At 58.5% G+C, this 21,269-nt stretch overlaps 1 protein-coding gene across 5 annotated transcripts in view; it reads left to right on the forward strand.

Annotated features, from left to right (window-relative positions):
• Window positions 1-21,269, forward strand: part of NFIX (nuclear factor I X) — a 64,827-nt gene that overhangs the window by 28,826 nt on the left and 14,732 nt on the right. For 4 of the 5 annotated variants that reach the window (XM_019664188.1, XM_019664191.1, XM_019664192.1 and 1 more), the window contains exons 2-6: window positions 15,096-15,158; window positions 15,484-15,558; window positions 15,931-16,051; window positions 17,239-17,375; window positions 19,903-20,025. In XM_019664188.1, coding sequence (XP_019519733.1) covers window positions 15,096-15,158; window positions 15,484-15,558; window positions 15,931-16,051; window positions 17,239-17,375; window positions 19,903-20,025 — 519 coding nt within the window. The remainder of the gene's footprint in view (window positions 1-15,095; window positions 15,159-15,483; window positions 15,559-15,930; window positions 16,052-17,238; window positions 17,376-19,902; window positions 20,026-21,269) is intronic. The other variant, XM_019664190.1, reaches the window with a different exon arrangement.

Consider the following 21,269-nt stretch of genomic DNA (forward strand, 5'->3'; position numbering starts at 1 on the left):
TGGGGCTTGCACACGACTCAGCCCCCACCCCACCCCCAACACCTTGGAAAGACTCCTTTGCCTTTCAGGGAGGAAGGGATGCGAGTGAGCGCCAGGGCCAGGCTTGGCTCGGGACCTGACTGCTGGATCTTTGGGAGGCAGAGGCAGGAGAGGGGACCGAGCGAATTCCCTCCTCTCCCTTCTGCTCACTTTCGTTGCACGTGCAGCGTGCCCACGGCACAGAGGTTCTTGGAGAGGTGGACCCTTTACAGCCTTACTGAGAAAGGGCACGAGGAGCACTTTGTTTCCGCGTAGATCCTGTGCTCGAATGAATCCGTCTATGTGGAGTTCTTTGAAATTCAGCTTACCCCGGGGACTCAGGGTTCCCCCCTCCTGCCTGCCCCTCCACTCAGGAAAGCCCAGTACCCCTACCCCAAGCTGGGGGACCTAGCTTTCTTTCCTTCCTGTTCCTCACTCACTTCACTTGGGCCTTTGAGCAGAACCACCTACAGAATTTGTGGAGCCCAGTGCAGAATGAAAATTCAGGGCACATTGTTCAAAAACTTTAAATGTCAAGGAATGGCAGGAACCAAGGCTCTGAAGTCAGCCCTGCTTCCGCAGAAAGCTGGTACCCATAGCCCAGCAGCCAGGTGGCTTAGTGAGCTCTGGCCCCACGGATCCACTAGCCACTGACCTGCTTGAGTGGACCAGAAGTGTCTGCCTTCCGATTACCTCTGAGGCAGACTTATCTAACTCCTGGGAAAACCTCTTTCTCACCTGGGGCTTTGGTCTCTGCTGTGAGTCGCTCAGACTCTTGATGCCCCGGTTTCTGGATTTTTGAGATGATGGTTTAGAGAGAGGGTTGTAGGGGAACGAGGCAGAGAGAAAATGGGCCACATCTTTAGAGATTCTAAGGGCAAGGTGGCCCTTGCGACCCTCTGGTGAACCTGATGGTGAAACCTGCTTCCCACTGGGCCCAGCCGGCAGTGGGTCAGCCAGGACCTTCCTGTCCCCCACCATCCCTGGGGTGGAGCCTCACCCTGCACTGGCAAGTTAAAACGGCTGAGCCGCTGGAGCAGGGCGCAGGGCGCAGGGAGCGAGCAGGAGTGCTTGGAGGGAGGGAAGAAGGCAGGAGGAAGGAAACAACCCCATTGTCATCCCCCAAATTACTGGCTGGGATGGCAGGGGAGGAGGCGGAAAGCCGACATTGTTTACTTAATTAAAAGTAAACAACAATTTGCTGCTGCCAGCCTCCCATTAGCTGTGTGCCGAGCCCTAGGAACTGGGAACTCAGCTTTCGATCCCGCCGAGCCTGGCTCCTGTTGCCACACCCCCAGTCCCTGCTCCCCAGGGCCCTGAGCCCTTCCCTGGTTCTGCCCTTGACAAGCTAATACCAGTATTGTCTCAGAGTCCTGTGGGTCAGGATAAGAATGTCAAGAAACTGTCGTTTGGCAGGCCACTGTAGGGCAAGAGACCCCTGCATTTGTGTAAGTTAGGCCTGGTTGTGGTCCATGGGGCAGGGCAGGGGTGTGCCACCTTGCTTGATGAAGTGGATGTCAGGCTCCCTGGGGAAGGCTGCCTCCCTCATCCTCTCCCCACCGAGGCCCCAGTCCACACTACCTGGAGGCCTGGGCCTCTCTGCTCCACCTCCCACTTTTTTCCTTTTCCCTTTTAGCAGCTTATAAACATCCTTCTCCCATCTTTTTGGCTTTGCTCCCAGAAAGGGGCTGTTCAGGGCTCCTGGAGGGCTGGGGAGAGAGGCAAGCTCCCTGGGCCTGAGTGGAGATGAGCCTCTGGAAGTCGGTACCCCCCAACCCCCTTCCAGGACAGCTACAGGTGACCTCGGGAACAGGGAGGGGAGTTGGCCTGGACTGGGACTGAGCTGTCTCCTGCTCCTGCTTCTCTGGAGCCCCCAAGTAGGAGGGGTGGTCAGATGGAGAGAGGGCTGTGCAGGGGCTTCCACTGACCTCCAGGGACTGAGCAGTACAGGGCATCCTTCCAGGGCTCTGTCCCCAGGCAAGTCCCCACCTCTCCTGTGGGCTCTGCCCCCCAGCGACGTAGAAGAGCTCAGGCTTCTGTCTGGATCCGGGCGTGACCTTATTATGACGTTAGGTGCTCTGAGCTTTCCTTTCCCTTGTCCAAGGGGACACTTCCCAGCACCGTGCCGCTTTATAAAACTATCGCTGAACAGGAGTTGCTCTAGGCTTCCTCTGGCCAGATGGGTAAGGTGGGGAGAATATCTCAGAAAAAAGAGCCAGACCGGAGACACTTGGGAAGCCAAGCACACTGGGATTTAAGCCCAAAGCGGGAGAGGTGAGGCGAGGCGCCTGTGGTAAATACACAAGCGGCTTCATCTGGTGCCCCAGGGCAGTGGGTCCCACCAGAGCTGATTCTGCCCCCATGGGACGTTTGGCAATGGCAGAGACATTTTCAGCTGTCACGCCTGAGGGGGTGTGATGCTACTGGCATCTAGTGGGTGGAGGCCAGAGATACTCGAATCCTACCAGTGCACATGACAGCCCCACTATCCAGAATGATCCATGGGGTGGGGGTTGAGAACCCTGATCTGGAGTCTGGCCCTCCTAAAATATTGAAGTACCCACTCTCCCCGAGTTTTCCTGCCTCCACCATCAGGATTCACACATCCACATGGGTGCATGCTCACAGCTCCTGGGATTCACACACATCAAGGTTTTCACATGCACTCAGACACACAGAGAAATCTGGGAAATGTGTCCTGCGCTTAATTGAATTAAAGGCCTGGGATTTGGCAGGACATTGTGTATCTGAGCTGCAGCTTCTTGCAGCCGGTTCAGCGCCACTGCCGCTGGACAGGACGGTTCCGGCTCCCTGTGATTCCAGCTGCTGCTGCTCCTCTCCCCTTCCCCCACTTCCCTGGCCAGAGGCCAAGGGCGGGCAAGATGGGTGACACCCCACTCCTCCCTTCTAGCACGACCTTGATTTCCATCACTGCTGGAAGGAGGTTGGGGCCTCCTGCGGAGCAGGTACCCACCGTCTGCATGAGGGAGGCCTGGGGAATGTCTGGAGCAGAACCATCCAGGTCAATCCCCCATTCCGGGTTTTCTGCTGCCCTTGTATAGGATGGGAGCTGGAGGGAGTTGGAATGGGATGCACTTGGCCAAGTGTAAAGCCACTAAGCTCTGCCTGAAAGCTCCTAGGGCTCTGGAGAGCCTGCATCGCTGCAAGAGTGGCCAGAAACCCTAGTGGGTGGGGTGGGGGTGCCAATGGAGGGCATACTGTGTTTGGGGGACTACCATCCCTCAGGTCCCCTCCTCCACCTGAGCCAGTGGGTGTGATGGGGGCGGGGTGTGCTGCAGAGCAAAGGGGGTGCTTTTCAGTATCTCTCCCCTTCCACCCCTGCCCACTCTCTCTGCAGCCTTTGCTTTGGTAGACTCTTGGGGTGAAACTGTTCTCAGCCCCCCTTTATGACCCCACTCTGGCCCCTCCTCGGGAAGCCAAGGAGTGAGCTCAGGCTCTGCCTCTTATCTGAGGGTAACCCCAGCACCAGAGCCCAGCCCTTGCTTTGAGGAAGCCGGGAAGAGCCTCCCTTAGCCCAGGGTATTGGAAAGGGCCATTTCTGGAAAGGGTATAGGAGAAGCCCCTGCAGCCTCACTGTGGGTGAGAGGGGCGTGGTCAGCAGGCCCGTGCCTCCTGGGGGCCACCTCCTAGCACTCACTACCCTTTCAGGCCATGCTTTTGGGGGGGGGGCCTGCTGAGTGCAGAATCTAACCCCCAAACCACACCGCTTAAGAGTAGCCTGGGCAAGCTGCTAATGGCCCACAGCGCAGGCATCCAGGGGGCCCATTGGAGGAGCCCAGCCCAGCCCCACAAGAGTGACCTTTGGTGCTTGGGCAAGGCAGCGAGCGGGCAGGGAGCAGTACTCCCTGGGCTGCTCCACCGGGCTGGCAGGACTGGGAGAAGGATTGGGGGGCCGGGGAAGCAGCCAGGCCAGTCGGGAGCCCTGAGAAGCAATCTGCACTGGCCAGGGAGGGGGGATTTGGGGGGGCGGCCTCACCTCAGCTAACCTCCCTGCTGAACAAAGGGGCCTTTCTCCACGCCTGCCCCGGGAGGGTGTGCCTGCCCAACTGCTGCCGCCACTGCAGAAAGCGCTGGTGTTTTTTTTTTTTTTTCTTCCTGACTTTTCTCCATTTCTCTCCCTCTTTGGCTCCTGATCTCTGACTTCTAGCCCCCATTTTTCACTTTTTGAGAGGTGGGGGGAAGGAGAGAAATCTTGCCCCTTGGAGCATTTATCAATCGCAGAGGCAGGTCTGTGCAGCCAAAAGGTGGGGACGTCGTGGGCGTGTTGGGAACACTCTTTGGGGTCATGCGGCCGCAGACTGTCCCAGGGCAGCCCCGCTCTGGGGGAGGCCGGCCGGGACTCAGAACCGCAGTGGCGGCCGCGCAGGGCGGGCTCGGGCTCACTGGATTATCCCCGCAGCCATGCACCTGGCAGTCCCCCACCTCCCGCTTCTCCTCGCTCGCCGTTCTCCGGCCCCCTTCCATCCGGCCCCCGCACCGCAAGCTGTTCCTAATCAATGAGAACGGGAAGCTCGGCCCTCACATCACATCACGGGATGTGCTTGGCAGCAGCAGCGAGGGCCGCTGCCTTGGGCGGCACAACCCGGGGTCCGAGTGGCCTGGGCCTGGTCAGGTCCTCCTCTTTCCTGCTCGGGTCTCGTGGGTGTACAGAGGGAACCCGGGCCCCTAGAGACCCTGGCGGGCGGCGCGCAGGTTCGCCGCCCCCACCCCGCCGCCCGCGGCGAAGGGCAGTTAGTGTTAACTCGCTGCGCCACCTAGCTACGGCGTCCGGGAGTGCATCGCGCGGCTCCCTCAGGGTGCGGTCTCTCAGCCCTGCTGCCCCGCTGCCCTGGAAAGCTTTTGGTCCTTCAGGGCCTTGTGAGTGGGGAATTTGGCACCTGCCAGCCTGGAGGATGTCATTTTGTCCTCTCAGCAGCCTGGGCTGTCCCAGCCCTGAGTCTGGGTAGCTGCCCTCTACCAGATGCCAGACTCCGTCCTTGGTGGGTCCAGGCTTCTGGAAGATGCCACTTGGCTGCTCCTCAGGATTGCAGCAATGCTGAAATATGGGGTCCCACAAGCTTTCCCCCTTGCCCCATAACGCCTTCTTTATGTATGCTTGGTGCTTTATGGCATACAAAACTGTCACTTTCATTCTCGGTAAAAAAAAATTCCTGCTTACATCTCACCCTCTCATCCTGCTGTCTGAGGCAAGCCTGGCTTGTGTTGCACACGGAGGGAGAGGAGGCCCAGGAGATACACTGGGTGCGCAACAGCAGCAGATCTAGGATTCAGACCCCAGGCTCCTGACTCCGGGTTCAGGGCTCCTTCCCGCACTCAGACCTGTTCAGCTTTTTGGGAGGCCACCTGCCCGCCCACCCATTTGGCCCAGCCTGGACTCTCAGGGCTCTGAGTTGGAGATTTGGAGTCAAACGCCCAAATTCCTCATGTCTCATCTTGGACAGTTCTGGACAGCGGCTGCCTTAAGGCCTCCAGGGTGGGGAAAGGAGCAGCCCTGCGAGAGTACTGCCCTGCCCTGCCCTTCACAGGGAGACTTCCGTTCCTTCCTCTGGTCAGTCCAGCCCTCAGGCAGTGTGTCCAATCCTGCACCGGGGCCCACTTGGACTTTGCAGAAGGATTAGCAGTATCGGTGTTTCCACATCACTTCCTTGGGTGTGAGTGTCAAGGTTTGGGTCTACAGGAAAAAGGCTCCCTTCTCAGGAGGGGAGAACGTGCCAACTAACTGGCTCTTCTGTCTCCTGGGTGGTCAGTGTAGCCATGGTTGGAAGAAGGATCTAGAAGTGTCTCTTCAGAGTCTTGCTATTTACTCCAACTGTGCTCTGAGGTGTGGGAGATACAGTAGTGAACGACACGGACAGGCCTTAACCCCAAAGGGCTGATGGTCTGGTGGCGTGCTCCTGGCCAGGAACCCCCAGCCTGGGAGGCCTGGTGACCAGGTCCTTAGGGCTCTTGTGCTGTCCAGAGGCTCTCAGTGTGGGGGGATTTGAAGGAAGGACTGTTGGGCTTCCAGTCCCCAGGCGGAAGGGCTCCACTTAGACATTTGATTATGGCATTCTTTTGTGTTTGTTGCTCTTCTGTGAGCCAGAGTCCATCTTCCCCCACAAGGCAAGTCCCCAGTAGAGGAGGCTCCTTTGGGGATCACTGGCCTAGGAACCAGGTGCTGTCCCTTAGGGGGCTGAGAAAGTTAGAGCACCTGAGGCTGGGTGGCTGGTGGCTTTGGCCTGTTTCTGTTTCGGGAGGTAGGTGGGTTCTCCTCCTTCATCCGTGCCGTCCTCTGGCCCACCTGGCCCTTTTTCCATAGGTGAGGAGGTGCTGAGTGTGGGGCCTTCCCCTCCACAGGACTGAGAGTGAATTTTCTCTCTATGTGGACTTGCTTTTACCACCTTATTTTCCTGGTCAGTTGTTCTTTCCCTGTACCTCCTCCTTGTCCTCTGCCTTCCCCTCTTCCCCAGAGCATTGTGAGGGTCTCCCATTGCCGAGCACCCTCCAGACAGATGTTGGCAGCTGGATGCAGCCCAAGCAGTTGCTCTCACGAAGCCACTCCTAAGTATATTTTAGGAAAGTTTCTCCCCTTCTGTTTTTTTAAAAGGAGTCATTTCTTCCTTTGCTTTCTCTTTCTCTCTGCTTTCTCCCCTTTTCCCTGCCTCTCTTGGAACCTTCTACTTCTCTGATCCTTTCTAATTTAGCCTTCTCTCTTTGAACTGCTTTGAGACACTTCTAGATTTTCTATCTTGGCCCCACCCTCTCTCATAGTTTTAATTTTGTCTTTTTGTCATTCTCTTGCTCTGGAGTTTAAAGTCTCCTTCTCTCTTTTCCCCAAACTACTGCTTGTCTCGGGCCTGTCCCTTAAGTGGCCTCCAGAGCCTCTGCCTCCCACTTCTCATCCTGGGTTGGCATTAAAGTCGGAGGACTCTTTCCCTTTACAAATAATTAGACCAAGGGCAAGTATATTTGGGGGATGGAGGAGGGTGATGCCTGGCCCTGGGAGGTAGGGACACTATTAATAGTCCTAAGAGCAGCTGGGGGTGGGGGCCGTTGTCCGGCCTGGCCTGGCCTGGCCAGCTCAAAGGGGCCAGCAAGGGCAGTGCTGGAAATAGAATGGTGGGAGTGGGGGAGCAGCTCTGCAGGCTTCTAGCCTGGATGTGGGCACCTGCTCCATAGGGTCCTCGTGTTTTCTTGACATACAGGATATGGGGACATTCTCCACTGTCAGCTTCTGTCCATCAGGTTGAAGAGGGGACAGAAGCTTCAGGGGCTAGGGGCCACTTTTTTGGACCCTGCTGTCATATGACTCCTGGCCCCAGGCCCTCCCGGAAATGCTGGCTCCAGCTGCAGCTGAGTTGTGGCACCAGCAGGTGCTGCCAGGAATGGCACCCAGCAGCCGGTGGGGCAGTGCCTATGCTCATGTGTTCTTAGCTCTCTCTATCCCCAGGGCTGGGCTAGGATGGGCAGGGCCTTGGGCCCAATACTCTCAGAATCCAGGGGCATGAGCAGTGTCTCCCCTTCCCTGTTGGCCTTGCCCGTCTCCTGGCCTTCCCCTCCCTTGCCTCTCTCTCACCACTTCCAATGTGGTGACCATCCTGAGACCATTCACTGCAGCTGCTGACAGTGTAGAGGGATACACCTGTAGAAGGTGTCTGGCTCTGCCTTTTATTTGTGGGGAAACCTCTCTGCCCCTCTTTGCAGATGGTAATGGGCCAGGCCCCAAGGGAGCCCCTTGGCTCACTGGCCGTAGTCTCTGGGGCGAGACACTAAAAACTATAATCTAGGGCAAACTTAAAGTGTCATAGTGTATGAGCTCCTGTGGGAGGGGAGCTGAGGGTTAGGCACAGCCACCTCACTGAGGAGGCGTTGGAGCTGAGCCCGGAATGAGGAGTAGAGTTTCAGCCAATGGAGGTGAAGGGAAATGGTGATCCAGGCGGAAGAACAGCTGGTGTTCACGGAGCCCCTACTATGAGCCAGGCTCTGGGCTAAGCACCTTATACCTGTTTTCTCATTTATTCCTTGCCCAGGAACCCTAGGGGATGGGCAGTATCTCCATGTCACAGATGAGGAAACGGTTCAGAACTTGGCCAAGGTCACTGGGCCGGTAGGTTTTGGAGCACAATGTGAACGGGAAGCCCTTTCCACCGTGGCTGGCTGCCCACCTCCATCTCCCCTTACCCTGCCGTTAGTGTGCTCCTTTTGCCCCCTCTTGGCTGGGGTGAGGCCAGCCTGCCCCAGGATGGGGTGTCCTGACTGGTAGAGCACCATTGTGCCCCCCTGAGAAGGCATGGAGTCCAGACCAAGGACACCTCCCTAGGCAGGCCACGGGCAAGCTCAGGGCAGAGGTGAAGACAGGCCTGGGGCTAGGACCTCCCTCCATTTGCATCCTTCAGTAGTGGCTGCTTCACCTTCAATCTCTTTTTGGTGGGACTTCCTAGCCTCTGGGCACCTCTGGAACATCTGGGATGGTGTTTCTGCCAGGCCCTGGGTCTGCTCATTCATTCCACAGACAGCTGTGGAGCCCTGATGTCCAAGATGCTGGTCAGCACTGGGTCCCCTGCCGGCCCACTCTCTTTTCCCAGTGCTGCTGTGGGTAGTGTGTCTCATTCATTAATGCTGGGCTGCGCTTGGATTGGCTGCTGACAGGCTCTATGTACCTGCTGGGTGCTCTGCTCTGCACCGGAGTGCGTTCCTCCTCTCTCCTTTGCTGGTCTTATCCCATGGGGAGGAGCAACTGGGCACCCAGTTCCCCTAGGCTTCAGTGCCCAGGCCCCATCTCTAGTTCTCCTTGGGCTGGGGGCAGTGCTAAGGAAGTTTCTCCTGGGAGGTGCAGGGTGGGAAATGCTGAGCAGCTCACACCACAGGAGCACCCTGGAGGCCCCAGGGCTTCTTGCCACCGGAGCTCACTCTGCTGGTGTTCTGGGCACCAGATGAGCCCACGGACTTACCTTCTCCTCCCTTCCCGTAGCTTCACTGCCAGGCGGTGAGTTCTGCAGTAGCCAGACCTGGCCCTGATTCCGAGGGGACCCTACATAGCACCCGTGGAAGTGGGCTGAGTTGAGGTGGAGAAGGCAGTGCCGTCGGGGCCAGGGACCGAGAGTGGAATGTTCCACCCAGATGCTGGCCCTGTCCTGCCGGGTCCCTGTGGCCTGATCTGCTTCCCGCTTCCCCCTCGATGGCCTTTCATGGGCCCAGGACCCAGGGGCAGCCAGGACAGATCTAGACCACCTGTGTGCTTCAGATGTGACTGGGCCTCTTCCCTGTCACTCATCCCCTCCTGCGCAGGTGACTCAGGTCAAAGGCTCAAGCCCCTTTAGATCCATAAGTGGAGGGGGAATGAGACAAGGAGAGATGAGGGTGATATGGGGGCAGTCTCCCCACACTGCCCACACCCCCACCCACAGCTTCAGGGCTGTGCTTCTAGGTCAGGCTTCTGTCTCCAACCATGTGGGGGTCTAGGGATGACAGGAGGGAGAAACCTCAGGATGGCCCCAGGGCCTGTACCAATACAAGCTGGCTTGTGGGGGTGGAGTGAGGAGTGGTGGGAAGGAGGGGATGATCCTAGAAGCCCCCTGGGTCTGGCCCAGGCTAAGCCCCGCCCTGCTCTGCCCTCTGGCTGCCCTGTGTTCTCAAGGACTTCCTGGTCCTCAGTCTCCTGTTTGTTGAGATGGGGCGAACCCCTCTGTGACCCGTCCCCAAGCCCCCCATCCATCCTGCTCCCCTCCTCAGGGTGTCTCAGATTCTCAGACTTAGGTTTCAAGAGGCACAATAGTTACATTCTCCAGCTCTGATTGCTGCAGGCCGGGCCTCTGGTTCCCCTTGAGATTGGGTTTCCCGTGCCCTGGACGCTCCTCGCACCGGAGTGGGGGAGGGGTGTGCCATGCTGGGGAGGGCCAGGATCGGCTCCTGAATTGCATCAGCACTTCAGAGGATGGCACCCCCAGAACAGCACACCCCACCTGCTTCTTGAACCTCAGGCTTGGGGAGAGCCAGGGGAAGGACAAGCGCACCCTTGGAGAGGGCCTTCCTCTCCGGCCCCTAAAGGCCAGTAGAGGGGGTTCCTCTCTGGCCCATTGCGTAGCTCCGAGCATGCTCTGCACAGTGGGACCACAGATCTAGGTACACCACTCACTCCACCCCTGCAGCACAGCAGGAAATGGCTGGTGGCATCTCCAAGCTGTGGTCACCCGCGTGTTCACATGCGCGTGGGTACGCATGTGTGAGTGTAGTTGAGCCGGGTCTGTGTGCCCCTCTCAGCCCTGAAGAACTTGCTCCATCAGTGATGAGCGTGGGGGCGGCCCGCAAGTTACATGTTGGCCTTCTCTCAGAATTTGTCTCTGCTGGAAGCTGAGGCAGTGTTTGCTGCAGTGAGCAGGAATTCCTCCCTCACCTAGCGGGAGCCATAAATATCTCCCCGCCTGTGACTGGAAAAAATATATGTAAAAAAACGTGCTGTTAGTCGGGTGCATGTGCGGTGCTAGGTTCCTCGTGGCAGCTGGAGAGCTCCGGAGCTCCGACAAAGAGGCAGAGCCCTTTTGGAAACACGCACACGTGTGCACATGCACACATGCATGCAAACAGGCAGGAGCGGGAGAGGAAAGAAGGCCAGAGAGAGGGAAAGTGAAGGGGAAGGAAGGACAGAGTGAGGGGTGCAGAGCCCAGACAGCAGATTCCAAAGGGAGAGGCTAAGAGCTGAATGAATGAAGTAGGAACTTCAAGGACTGAGAAGGTAGAGCGTGTGTGTGTGTGTGTGTGTGTGTGTGTGTGTGTGTGTGTGTGTGAAAAACAGTACTTGGGGTGGGGGGCTTTGTGGCTGTCCCAGGGGATACAGAGGGATAGAGGAAGAGAAGGGCCCACACTGCCAACTGTCAGCTGTGCCTCACCCAGGTCTGGGTGCTGCCTATGTCCACCGGTCCACAAGCCATTGACATGGGGGTTACTGATGACGCGTGCAGGTGATTGGGAGCAGCCCCGAACCCAGGAGCCAAATCCCATTTCAGATCCTTGCTCTGCAGAGCCCACTCAAGTCCATGCTGAGACAGTCCAGATTCGTCAGCTGCTCCTGCATAGTCCTCCCTTCTGGGAGCCTCCTCAGTGGCCAGAGCCCCCCAGGCACCACTGGCAAGTGTGTGTGTGTGTGTGTGTGTGTGTGTGTGTGTGTGTGTGTAAGAGAGAGAGAGACACACGAGCGAGCCTGACCCCCTGGCAGCAACCAGAACAAGCTGTGGGCTCCAAAATTCTCTCCATCCCCAACCTGGCCCAGGGGCAGGGGTCCTGATGTCTGTCTGCCCAGGCATCCGTCGTTGGACATAGCGGCTGGATTTGGTTTTGAGGAGGCCTCATAGGCTGGGCATTGTGGGAGGAAGCTTAGAGCACAGAAGGCGTTCCCTGGTTCTCAACGCAGGACGCGGGATGGAGGAAAACGCTGAGTTGTCTCGGGCCGAGGGGAGGTAGCGGTGCCCCAGCCCTTTGTCTCTGTGCCACCTCCAGTCTCTCTAGGAAGTGAAGGCAGCAGTAGTCTCTGAAGAGAGGTGCAGGCAGGGGGGTCTGGGTATCTGTGCTGGCCTTAGTCAGGGTGGCCCTGAACTGGGGGGGTGGTGATGAGGGTGACAAGGCCTGAGAGAAGGCTGAGGCTGGAAAGACTGCCAGAGGATGTGGCCGCGGAAGGCTGGGGAATCAGAGTGACAGCCTCGGGGATGTGGGCTGGGTGGGAGAGGATAAAAGATGGAGCCAGGCACCTGCCTGCCTTGTGCCAGCCAACTCTGTCCCTGCCCCTCCACTGGCCCGAAGGCCACCAGCTGGCCCATTGTCCCCGGTGAGAAAGCAGACACTGGAGGGGGGCTCCTATGTGGCAGAAGCTCACTCATGCACGCCTGCCTGGCAGGGACTGCCAGGGGAGAGCCACCCCGTGCTGGGTCAGGGGCGAGGGGAGAAGGGGGGCCGTGGAGAGAGGAGCCCCCGCTTATAGCAGTCAGGTCTCCTCCTGTGCTGTTGGCAGGGGGCAGTGCGTGGGGCCTGCGAACAGGAGATAAAGAGTTCAGGCAGAGGGTTTTCTCTCACTAACCGTGGATTTGTGTGTTTGTTCAGCTGGTGCTTCTGATAAGCCCCATTCTGCCAGATAAAAGCTGAGCAGCCATGAGGAGGGGCCTGGAGCCTTCCTCCTGTCTGTCCTGAGGCCTGGGGTTATCCCCTCCCCCAGGGAGCCCAGACAGGGAAGGGGGTCAAGGTGCTGGGGTGTTGTGTGCTCCCCAGGGGCTGTCCAGAGCAGGCCCTGACCTCAGGGCCTCGCCAAAGAGCCCCTCGTTTAGGAAAGCTAGCCAGGCTGTCCCCTATCTCTGGATGGGGAGGGCTTCTCCATGTCCTCCCCGGGAGCCTGTGCACCACGGGCCCAACAGCCTGTCTGGGCCCTGCAGCCACCGGCTGGGTTCCTGCCGGCTCACTCCCCCTGTCTGTCCAAGGCGCCCTCCCAAACTGGCTGGGTTGACACAGCCTGCCCCCATCACGTCCCTTACTGTCCTGTGGGGACAGGGGTCCGCTCTTGCTGTACTAGTGGAGCCCTTGAGCCTGAGGACGGCCCGTGGGGGCTTCAGCTGCCTCTGAGTGAGGCGTGGTGTTCCCAGGTGCCTGGGCTCAGCCCTCCCTGCCCCTTCTGCTCTGTGCCGGTGCAGCTTGAGCAGGATGGGGGGGCCCTGGCCACAGCTGCCCGGGCCGCAGGGCTGGCTCCTGTGCCTCCGAGCCTGTGTCCAGATTTCCAGTGTCTCTGCCTTTTGTCCTGGAGCTAAGCTGAGCATGCCCGGCCGGCGGCGGTGGCATTGTGGGGCCGCCGGCTGGGGCCGCCAGCCGTAAGATGGCTGCCAAGGGCTAAAATGGCTGCCAGCAGTGCCCGGAGCAGCGCCCAGAGGCGCGTGGCAGCCGCCTCGCCCGCGCCGATCTTCGCTCCTGCTTGCTTCTCTACATGGAGCTAATAGTAATAACAGCAATAACGTTTGGGGCAGTGTCCTGGTTAGGAGGATTTCCTGTCTGTCGCGCTCTCCTGGAGCCCCATTTGTCTCTGCCTCAGTCGCTGGCCCACCTCCATCTCTTTGTCGGGTTCTCTCTAGTCTTCCTGTCCCTGTGCTGGGTGTGCGCGTGCGCAAGGCTTTCCGTCTCCACCTGTCCATTTTCAGAGGGTGCGAGCCACTCCCGTGGGGTGGACTCCGGGACCCCTTCCGTCTCCCCAACTCCGCTGACTCAGGCCTGGAGGGCTTGGTGGGGACTGAGTCGGTCCTGGGACAGGTGGGTCAGGTAGCAGGGGCTTCTGGGCAGCAAAGGCTGGAGTATGTGCCCCTTGCTAGGTTCTGCAAGCTGGTCTTGGGCCTCTGCTCTTCCCGAGTTAGCAATTGGGGACAGGGCACCCCTGAGAGGCAGCAGCCTCAGGGCCTGGGTCCAATGAGGCCCTAGGGTGAGCTGCCTGCTGCCTTGGACCCTCACCTGCTCCCTTCTGGCCTAGCTAGGGCTTGAATCAGACATAGAAAGCCAGGCATGGGCCCAGGTGAGAGGGTGACAGAAAATTCACACCCACAAGATGCCATGGCAGAGAGGTTGCCCTCCCCAGAACTTAGGAGGAGGTCCCGTAGGTTCTCTCCACAGCAGAGTGCCACTAACAAAGAGTTGGCCTGGGGTGGGACTAGCCATCTGCAAACACACCACAGGGGAGGATGTACCCCAAACTGGAGCGTGTGAGGGACTCCCATTAGCACTTTACTTTTAAACCTCTGTTTTCTTGATTTGTAACAAAATTCATTAATTTATTATTATTATTTATTATTCATTTTTGGCATTCAAAAAATTGAACGAGGTAAGAATGGGGGAAATGGAGCCTGAAACCGTACTGGGGGGCAGCTCATCCTTTCCCGCTGGCCGCACTGAGGCAGGCGGCCAGGAACTGGTCTGAGCCGTGGTGAGCCCTTTGCTCTGAGAAGGCTGCTGTTCTGCATGCCAGCTCCAGTGGGGGCCCCTGTTACCATTTAGGAATCTCCTTGCTGGGCACTCCCCGATGCAAGCAGCTCAGCCGTGAGGCCGGTGCGGGGAGGACTCCTGGCCAGCAGACTGACCGCAGGGTGGTGGGTGAGACCCAGGAGGCAGGATCACTCCAAAGAGTCGGGCAAAGCCCTGGCCAACACCAGTGCCCAGTTTTCCCAATGCCACCTTGTGTTGTCCCTCTGTGAGCCGCTGATTCTCTACCAAGCGCCTGCCTTTCTCCTGCCCCACAACCTGCCCTGGCCCCCCTCCGCCACCCTCTCTCCAGCTGTCATGCCCAGGCAGGCATTCTGGAGGTCCCCGTTGTGCCCCTGGCACACAAAGCTTTGAGGACCTGGGGGGCGGGGGCAGGGGGCTTTCCCAAGCTCAGCAAAATATTCACACACACACTCCACCCTGCCCCCAGTCCTCTGTGAGCTCCCACCGCACAATGGGCCCTTGTCTCGGGGCTCCCTCTGAGCAGCTGTGGCACTGGGGCATGAGACAGCCCAGACAGGCTGGCACAGAGCGGGCGACGGCGTCAGGGCAGACCTCCCCCCTCTGTGTTGCCAGGCACTGCCTATAAGCATAAAGGTGAGGTGGGGGTGGCGCAGGCAGACAGGAATGGCTCTAATTAATGAAGTGAGGGAAGGAAGGGGTTGCTCCTCTGGGCACTTGGGCCGGGTGGAGGATGGGGGACCCTTGGATCCATCCCAGCTGTGCAGAGATGGTCATTGGCTTCTCTCCTGGGCGCCCTCCTTGCCCTGACTCTGACAATGCTGCTCACCCACAGACGATGTTTCCCCAGGGCACATCGGTCGGTTTCTGGAGACAGTTTTGGTTATCACCACTGGGGTGCTACTGTCATCTAGTGGGTGGAGGCTACGAATGCTACCAAACACTCTGCAGTGCCCAGGACTCCCCACCAAATAGAGTAGTTTCTTCTCCCTCTTCTGGTCTTACGGGTCTCCCTGGGCTGCTCGGAGAGGGAGGATGAAGGTGTTTACAGGGCCGGAGGAGTAACTGTTTGTGGGGCACTTTGGTTTTGACCCATCCCCCCTTTGTGTCTCCTGCAGAATCCGGACAATCAGATAGTTCAAACCAGCAAGGAGATGCGGACATCAAACCACTGCCCAATGGTCAGTGTCCCTGCCACCTGCCCTCCCACCCACAACCCCCCTGCCTACCCTACCCCCATGCCCTTCTCTACCCTCCCACACCTCGGCTCATCTGTCTTCCCTGGTTCTTCCCCTTTACGCAGCTGTCCCTCAGGTGAACTGCCAGCTGTAAAGGAGGGGGCTCACCTGAAGCATACCTCCTCTTCCCTGTAGACCTGAGGACCCCTGAGGGCCAGCCTGGGGCTGGGACTTGGGGCTTGGGAGGGAGCAAGTGGGGAGGTGGGGAGTGCTTTGAGGCAGCCCCTCCTAGCCTCGCCTCCACTCACTCCCTCTTTTCCCTCCTCAGGGCACTTAAGTTTCCAGGACTGTTTTGTGACTTCTGGGGTCTGGAATGTGACGGAGCTGGTCAGAGTATCACAGAGTAAGTCCTTCCTTCGGGGTCAGGACTTAAGTCAGCAGAAATGGGGTAAGGAGGTGGCCCCCCACTGATGGGGTCTTGCTGGGGGAGGGAGCAGACAGGGTTCCCTGGGACATTGTCTGCCTCATTGGTAGCAGGCTGGGTGGAGCAGAGGTATCCATCCAGAGAGCCCCATCTCTAATCTCTGCTTTGGAGGGGAAAAAAAAATCACAACTGAGGGCTCTTCTTTAATGACCCTCAGCCAGAGGAGGTTTCCTCAGCAAGCTTCCCAGTGAACTTGCCTTAGGGCTTCTGGGAAGCTGCTCTTGGCAACAAAACAGGCCCCATAGGGCTTCCCGCACCTTCCAAACTAATCACCCTCTCTCTTCTTCCCAGCTCCTGTTGCCACAGCATCAGGGCCCAACTTCTCGCTGGCAGACCTGGAGAGTCCCAGCTACTACAACATAAACCAGGTGACCCTGGGGCGGCGGTCCATCACCTCCCCTCCTTCCACCAGGTGAGCCCAGGACTCCAACCTTCCCCCTGCCCCTCAGACCATCTTGTGTGTTGTGGGCAGCTGTACCCCAGTTCCCTGGGTGCTTCAAAATGTCACCCCTCGTTGATGGCACTGACTCCAGAGCAGCCAGAGCCCACTGTGCTCCCCACCCCCTGAAGCTTCTACTTTGTGCTGCCCTGAACACTGGGCCCTGGGAACACAAACCTGAACAAGGCATGGCTCTGCCTGGAAGGCACTCCCAGTGGGGATCCCAGAAGGTCTCTCTCTTGGGGATGTGACATTTGAGCCCAGATATACAGGGGGCTGGTAAGGGCATGGGTAGACACTCCAACTACAGTCAGTGCCCTCTCTCCCAGCTGAGGCTGGACATGCTGGCAGGACCACCCCACAGAGGGCTCCAGAGGCCAGAGAAAGGCCCTTAGACTTAAAACCCACTGAAGGCTTTTAAGCAGATCTGGGGATGTGTTCCAGAAAGCACCTCCAGCAGCCGCATGTGCAGGTACCACTGACAGCCAGTTAGAGGCCCTTGGCCAGGCTGGAGTGGAAGAGGGCTGAGTCCTGGAGCTAGGGGAGTAGCATGAGGGAGGGGTATAGTTGAGATATGTTTGGGGGTGGACACAGTAGCCTGTGGACACAGCCAGTTGTGAAGGGCAGGGTGGGATCCTGTCTCGTTTTTAAAAAAACTTGGACATTTTTATTCTTTGTGAGGTTTTTGGTATTCGTTTTGATTTGTTTAAATATTGCATTCAAATGTTATAATATTTTCATATTTAATAGTTAATATAAAATAATAGCTTGATGACAAAGTTTTGTGGCACCCACTGGCATTTTTGTCCCTGGTGAGCGCCTCAGTTGCCTCGCCTGGTTCTGGGGGCTGATGGGAAGTAGAAGGTGGGGCCAGAGAAGCAGTTGAGGGTTTTGCCCTGCTTCTCTGACTTGGGCAGCTCGGTGAATGATGGTGTCACAGACCAAGAAAGGACTTGAGGAGGAGGAGGAGGAGGAGGCGGGCTGGGCCTAAGGGGCTCTCAGGCTGGTCTGGGGGTGGGCATGCAGTGAGTGCCCAGAAGCGCTGCTGTCAGAAGGCACCTGCTCCTAACACAGAGGGCCAGCAGTGCAGGCTTCCTTGGCCTGAGTACTAGTGCCTTGGCCCACCGTTGGCCCACCTGATCCCTCTCCTCCTTTCCCAGCACCACCAAGCGCCCCAAGTCCATCGATGACAGTGAGATGGAGAGCCCTGTTGATGATGTCTTCTATCCTGGGACAGGCCGCTCCCCAGCAGCTGGCAGCAGCCAGTCCAGTGGGTGGCCCAACGATGTGGATGCAGGTACGGGCGCCACGGGGCCTGGCCCAGAGCAGGGGCGGCCCAGAGCCTCTTCCTCCCCATCAGTTTACCTGGCGATTCTCCCACCGTCGCTGGCACTTACCCAGCTTCTCATCTCCTGATCCTTCAGAGGAAGATGTAGACCGAAGGAGGGAGCAGGGATGAGCGGGGCTGTCACTGAGTGGGTAGCAGAGCCCACGGGCGTGGTGGGAAGAAGCGGGGCTGTGGCCTCTTCAGAGCCTTCTCAGCTTTGTTATCTTGGTATTTCTCCAGAGAGGTTGCCCTAGCCCTTTGCTCTTTATGGTTTAAAGCAGTTTCTGAAACTGGGCACTGCTGCCATTTGGGGCCAGAGCATTCTCTGGGGGTGGGGCTGTCTTGGGCACTCTGGGGTGTTGAGCAGCATCCCTGGCCTCCACCCACTAGATGCCAGTAGCACCCCCACACACACACCAGGTGTGACTGCCAAAAATGTCTCCAGACATTGCTGAATGTGCCCCGGGGAGCAGAGGACAGAATCTCCCTGAGCTGACCAAGCTCAGAGCTGCTCGTCTAAAGAGCCCAACTTCATAGAAAGGAGTAGAGTCTGGTAAAGAGTGAGGGGAGCTGTCTTCAGTCCTCCAAACCCCCACAGACTACCCCCTACCTGGTGAACCCACCCACTGTCACTTCCAGTCTTGACAGGAGGCGTGGGCTGACCTGGAGAGCCCAGGTGGAATAGAAGGAGTTGCCCGCGCGCGCGCATGAGTGTGCGCACGCACCTGTGTGCATGCAGGTGTGTATGGAGGCTGGCTGAAGGATACTTCTGCCTGACACACTGGTGGTGCAGCCTGTGTGTGTCCTTGAGATGTGGGTGTCTGGGGCCAAGGAGTTCAGCCATGAGTGTGTGGAATGTGCACAGGGCACCTATGCTCTGCTCAGGCCTGGGGACAGGAGCTTTGATCTCCAACACAGGAAGATGAAGGTCTGACCTGATGGTGATGGTGCTTTGCCTGCTGTTTTCCAAATGTGTCCCTACTGGGAAGGGCCAAGTGGATGGGCCGGGGGGGCTGGGCTGGGGGAGAAGCAAGGCGGAAGGGTGGGGAGGCACTCCTGCTTTTTTGCTGCCCCAGACACAGAATCAGCTTCTGCTCTGGCTGCTAGGAGGAGGGGAGGAGGGCTCACCTCCTGGCCTCGGGCGGAGGGAACAGGCTCTAGGCCACCACTGAGGCTCGCCTTTGTGGGACATCGCTCCACATGACTTTGGGTGCCCCTCCCAGGATCTTGTGGTGGCAGGAGGGGACCTGGGCCAGCACAGCCCAGATGCTTCCCTGAGGAACCTCAGGAGGTGCAGAGAGAAAGGGTTGAGAAAGCCCTGAAGACTCCCCAGCCAAGGTCTCGGTTAAGTGATTGCTTCCACAAGGCCTCGTGCCCCCACCAAGGCTGGCGGCCCTTAGACCTTCTGCCCAGACCTGTTCCCAAGGAGCCCGCCTCTCCAGGTTCCTGCTCTTTCCTTCTTGGCTGTCTGCAGTAGACCCCACCATTTCTGCTCCTTCCAGCAGTCCTGCCATGCACGGCCCCCAGCATTTTTTTGCAGCACCCCAGCTTCCTCGCTTTCCCCTCTTTTCCTTCTTACACCCTTCCCATGTTGTTTCCCTGTGCTGAGACAAATCGCCAATTAAGCAGCCCAGCTGCAGGACTGGAAACAGCTGGGGAGGCACTGTGTGGCAGCAGGAACAGCTGTGCACAGCTGGTGGGGGCGCTCCCCCCTCCCCCACCGTGCCAGCTATCAGGTGGCACACAGCTGCCGCCAGATAACACCTCTTCTGGCTGGGAGTTTGCTCCCCACCCCCTTCCCTCTGCGGTTAAGGTGGCTCTTAGTTCTCTTTTCTGCAGCCCTCGCCCCCCACCCAAACTGACTTGATTTGTGACTCAAAGATGGCAGCTCTGGAGATCTGCCCGGACTCCACCTTACCCCTCCCAGCCTGGGCACAGCCTTGAGGCTCAGCCCAGGCAAGACAAGCTCCCCTGGAGGACCTGGCCCCGGGGCACTGCTTTGGCATAGCATCATTTGGACATGGCGCCCACTGGGCACAAAGATGACCTTGGTTGGCATCATCAGGCTCCTTGAGGAGAGTTCTCTGTGGCCCTGTCTCCTGCTGAATGCCACCCCATCTCTGGCACCGGGAGCAAAATAAAGCCTTGAAACGACCTAGAGAGAGTTCTTTCCTGTCTGCCTCTGCCCCTAGTGCCCTTCCTGGCCCCCTTTCATCTGTGCCCCCTCAGCTTGTTATACGCTTATCAGGGGGCAAGATCCCCCCCACACACACTTACTCCCTGCCCAGCGCTACCAAGAGCCTCATTTTCCTCTCCTAGCAGAGAAGCACCCACAGCTGGCCGGATGGGGCAAAGGAGGCAGGAAGGAGCACAGCGGGGGAAGGGGCAGCCGGGAGGGGGCGGAGGAGAGACAGAGTGAGCTGCTGGCTTCCCGCCTTTCCCTGCTCCCGCCCCGGCCCAGTTAAACCTGCCCTGTGTTGCTGATTCCTCCCCCCAGGCCCGGCTTCTCTAAAGAAGTCAGGAAAGCTGGACTTCTGCAGTGCCCTCTCCTCTCAGGGCAGCTCCCCGCGCATGGCTTTCACTCACCACCCGCTGCCTGTGCTTGCTGGAGTCAGACCAGGTGAGAAATGGGGGCCCCCCCGGAAGGGGACCTGGGGGAGGTGGCAGAGCACTGAGGGGCAGCTGGCCAGGTGAAGGGGCCAGAGTCCACCCAAATGACAGCCCCAAGCTCTCTGAGGGGGCTGTGGTATGGCAGCGGGTGGGCAAGGGAACGGCCCTCCTTCCACTGCAGCACCAACTGGAGAACCAGCCACCAGCCAGCCCCCCCGGCCTCCTCACTTTGTTCCCAAGCACCCTCCCACTTGCTTCTCACTCCCCATGCGCACATGTGTGTGCGTGCTTGTGCATGTGCTGTGTGTGTGCATTCGTTGGGTATATGTGTCACTTGGGAATGTACATGTGTGCTAGCATGAGTGCGCATGTGTGTGTGTGTGTGTGTGGATATGTGTACACAGGGGTGCTGTGTGCGTCTCAGGCCTGTCTTAAGGCCTCCTCCGACTTCCCCTTGGACTGCAGAGCCCTCAGGCCTGCCCGTTCTCCTCTCCTCCTGCCAGCTGTGGATGAGGAAGCTCGGGCTTCTCCCCCTGCCCTCCTTTCAGCTCTTCTCTCTCAGCTCCTGGCCTGGTTTCCAGGGTCTGGTTTCCCAGAACCAACCCAAGTTGATGTGGTGCGCAGATTGACAAAATCACTCATAGGAGCCCAGGTTTCTTTCTTGGAGCCTCTCTGCCCATTTCGAGAAAGCGAAGGGCTAGGCCAAGAGGACCAAAGGCGGCACCTGAGCTGCTCTCCTGGGAACGGAGCCCGCCCACTGACTTGGGGGCTCCCTTGCTTCAGTGTCCAGAGAAGGTGCTTGATGGGGAGAATACCTCCATGTTCCTGAGGGGATGGAATCAGGCAGGAAGTTGTGGGAGCTGAGTCCTCAGCCTGGCCACTCCCTCACTTGCTTCTTCCTGCCCTCGGCACCCATCTGGCAGAAAGAGGCCTGGACTTTCTCTGGACACTGCCCTGTGTCAGCCCGCTGTCTCCTGGGCCCTTCAATAGGACACAGAGAATAGCAAGGTTTACCCTCCCAGTTTCCTCCTCGGGGCCTCCTGGCTGGGAGCCCAGAGGCAGCCTGTGCTGGGGCAGGGCGTGGTGGCCTCAAGGTGGGGGCAGGGAGCCCAGGCCCTGGGCTGCAAGAGGCAGCAGGCCCAGCTCCACTCAGCTTTTATGAACTCCAGAGAGAAGCCAAGTTTCCTCAGCCCCCTGATGAAACCGAGAGCAAGAGCAAGCTGATTGAAAACAGACCGGAGGGGGAGGACTGGC

The sequence above is a fragment of the Hipposideros armiger genome, unplaced genomic scaffold (genome assembly GCF_001890085.2).
Source record: "Hipposideros armiger isolate ML-2016 unplaced genomic scaffold, ASM189008v1 scaffold_417, whole genome shotgun sequence".
Taxonomy (NCBI): domain Eukaryota; kingdom Metazoa; phylum Chordata; class Mammalia; order Chiroptera; family Hipposideridae; genus Hipposideros; species Hipposideros armiger.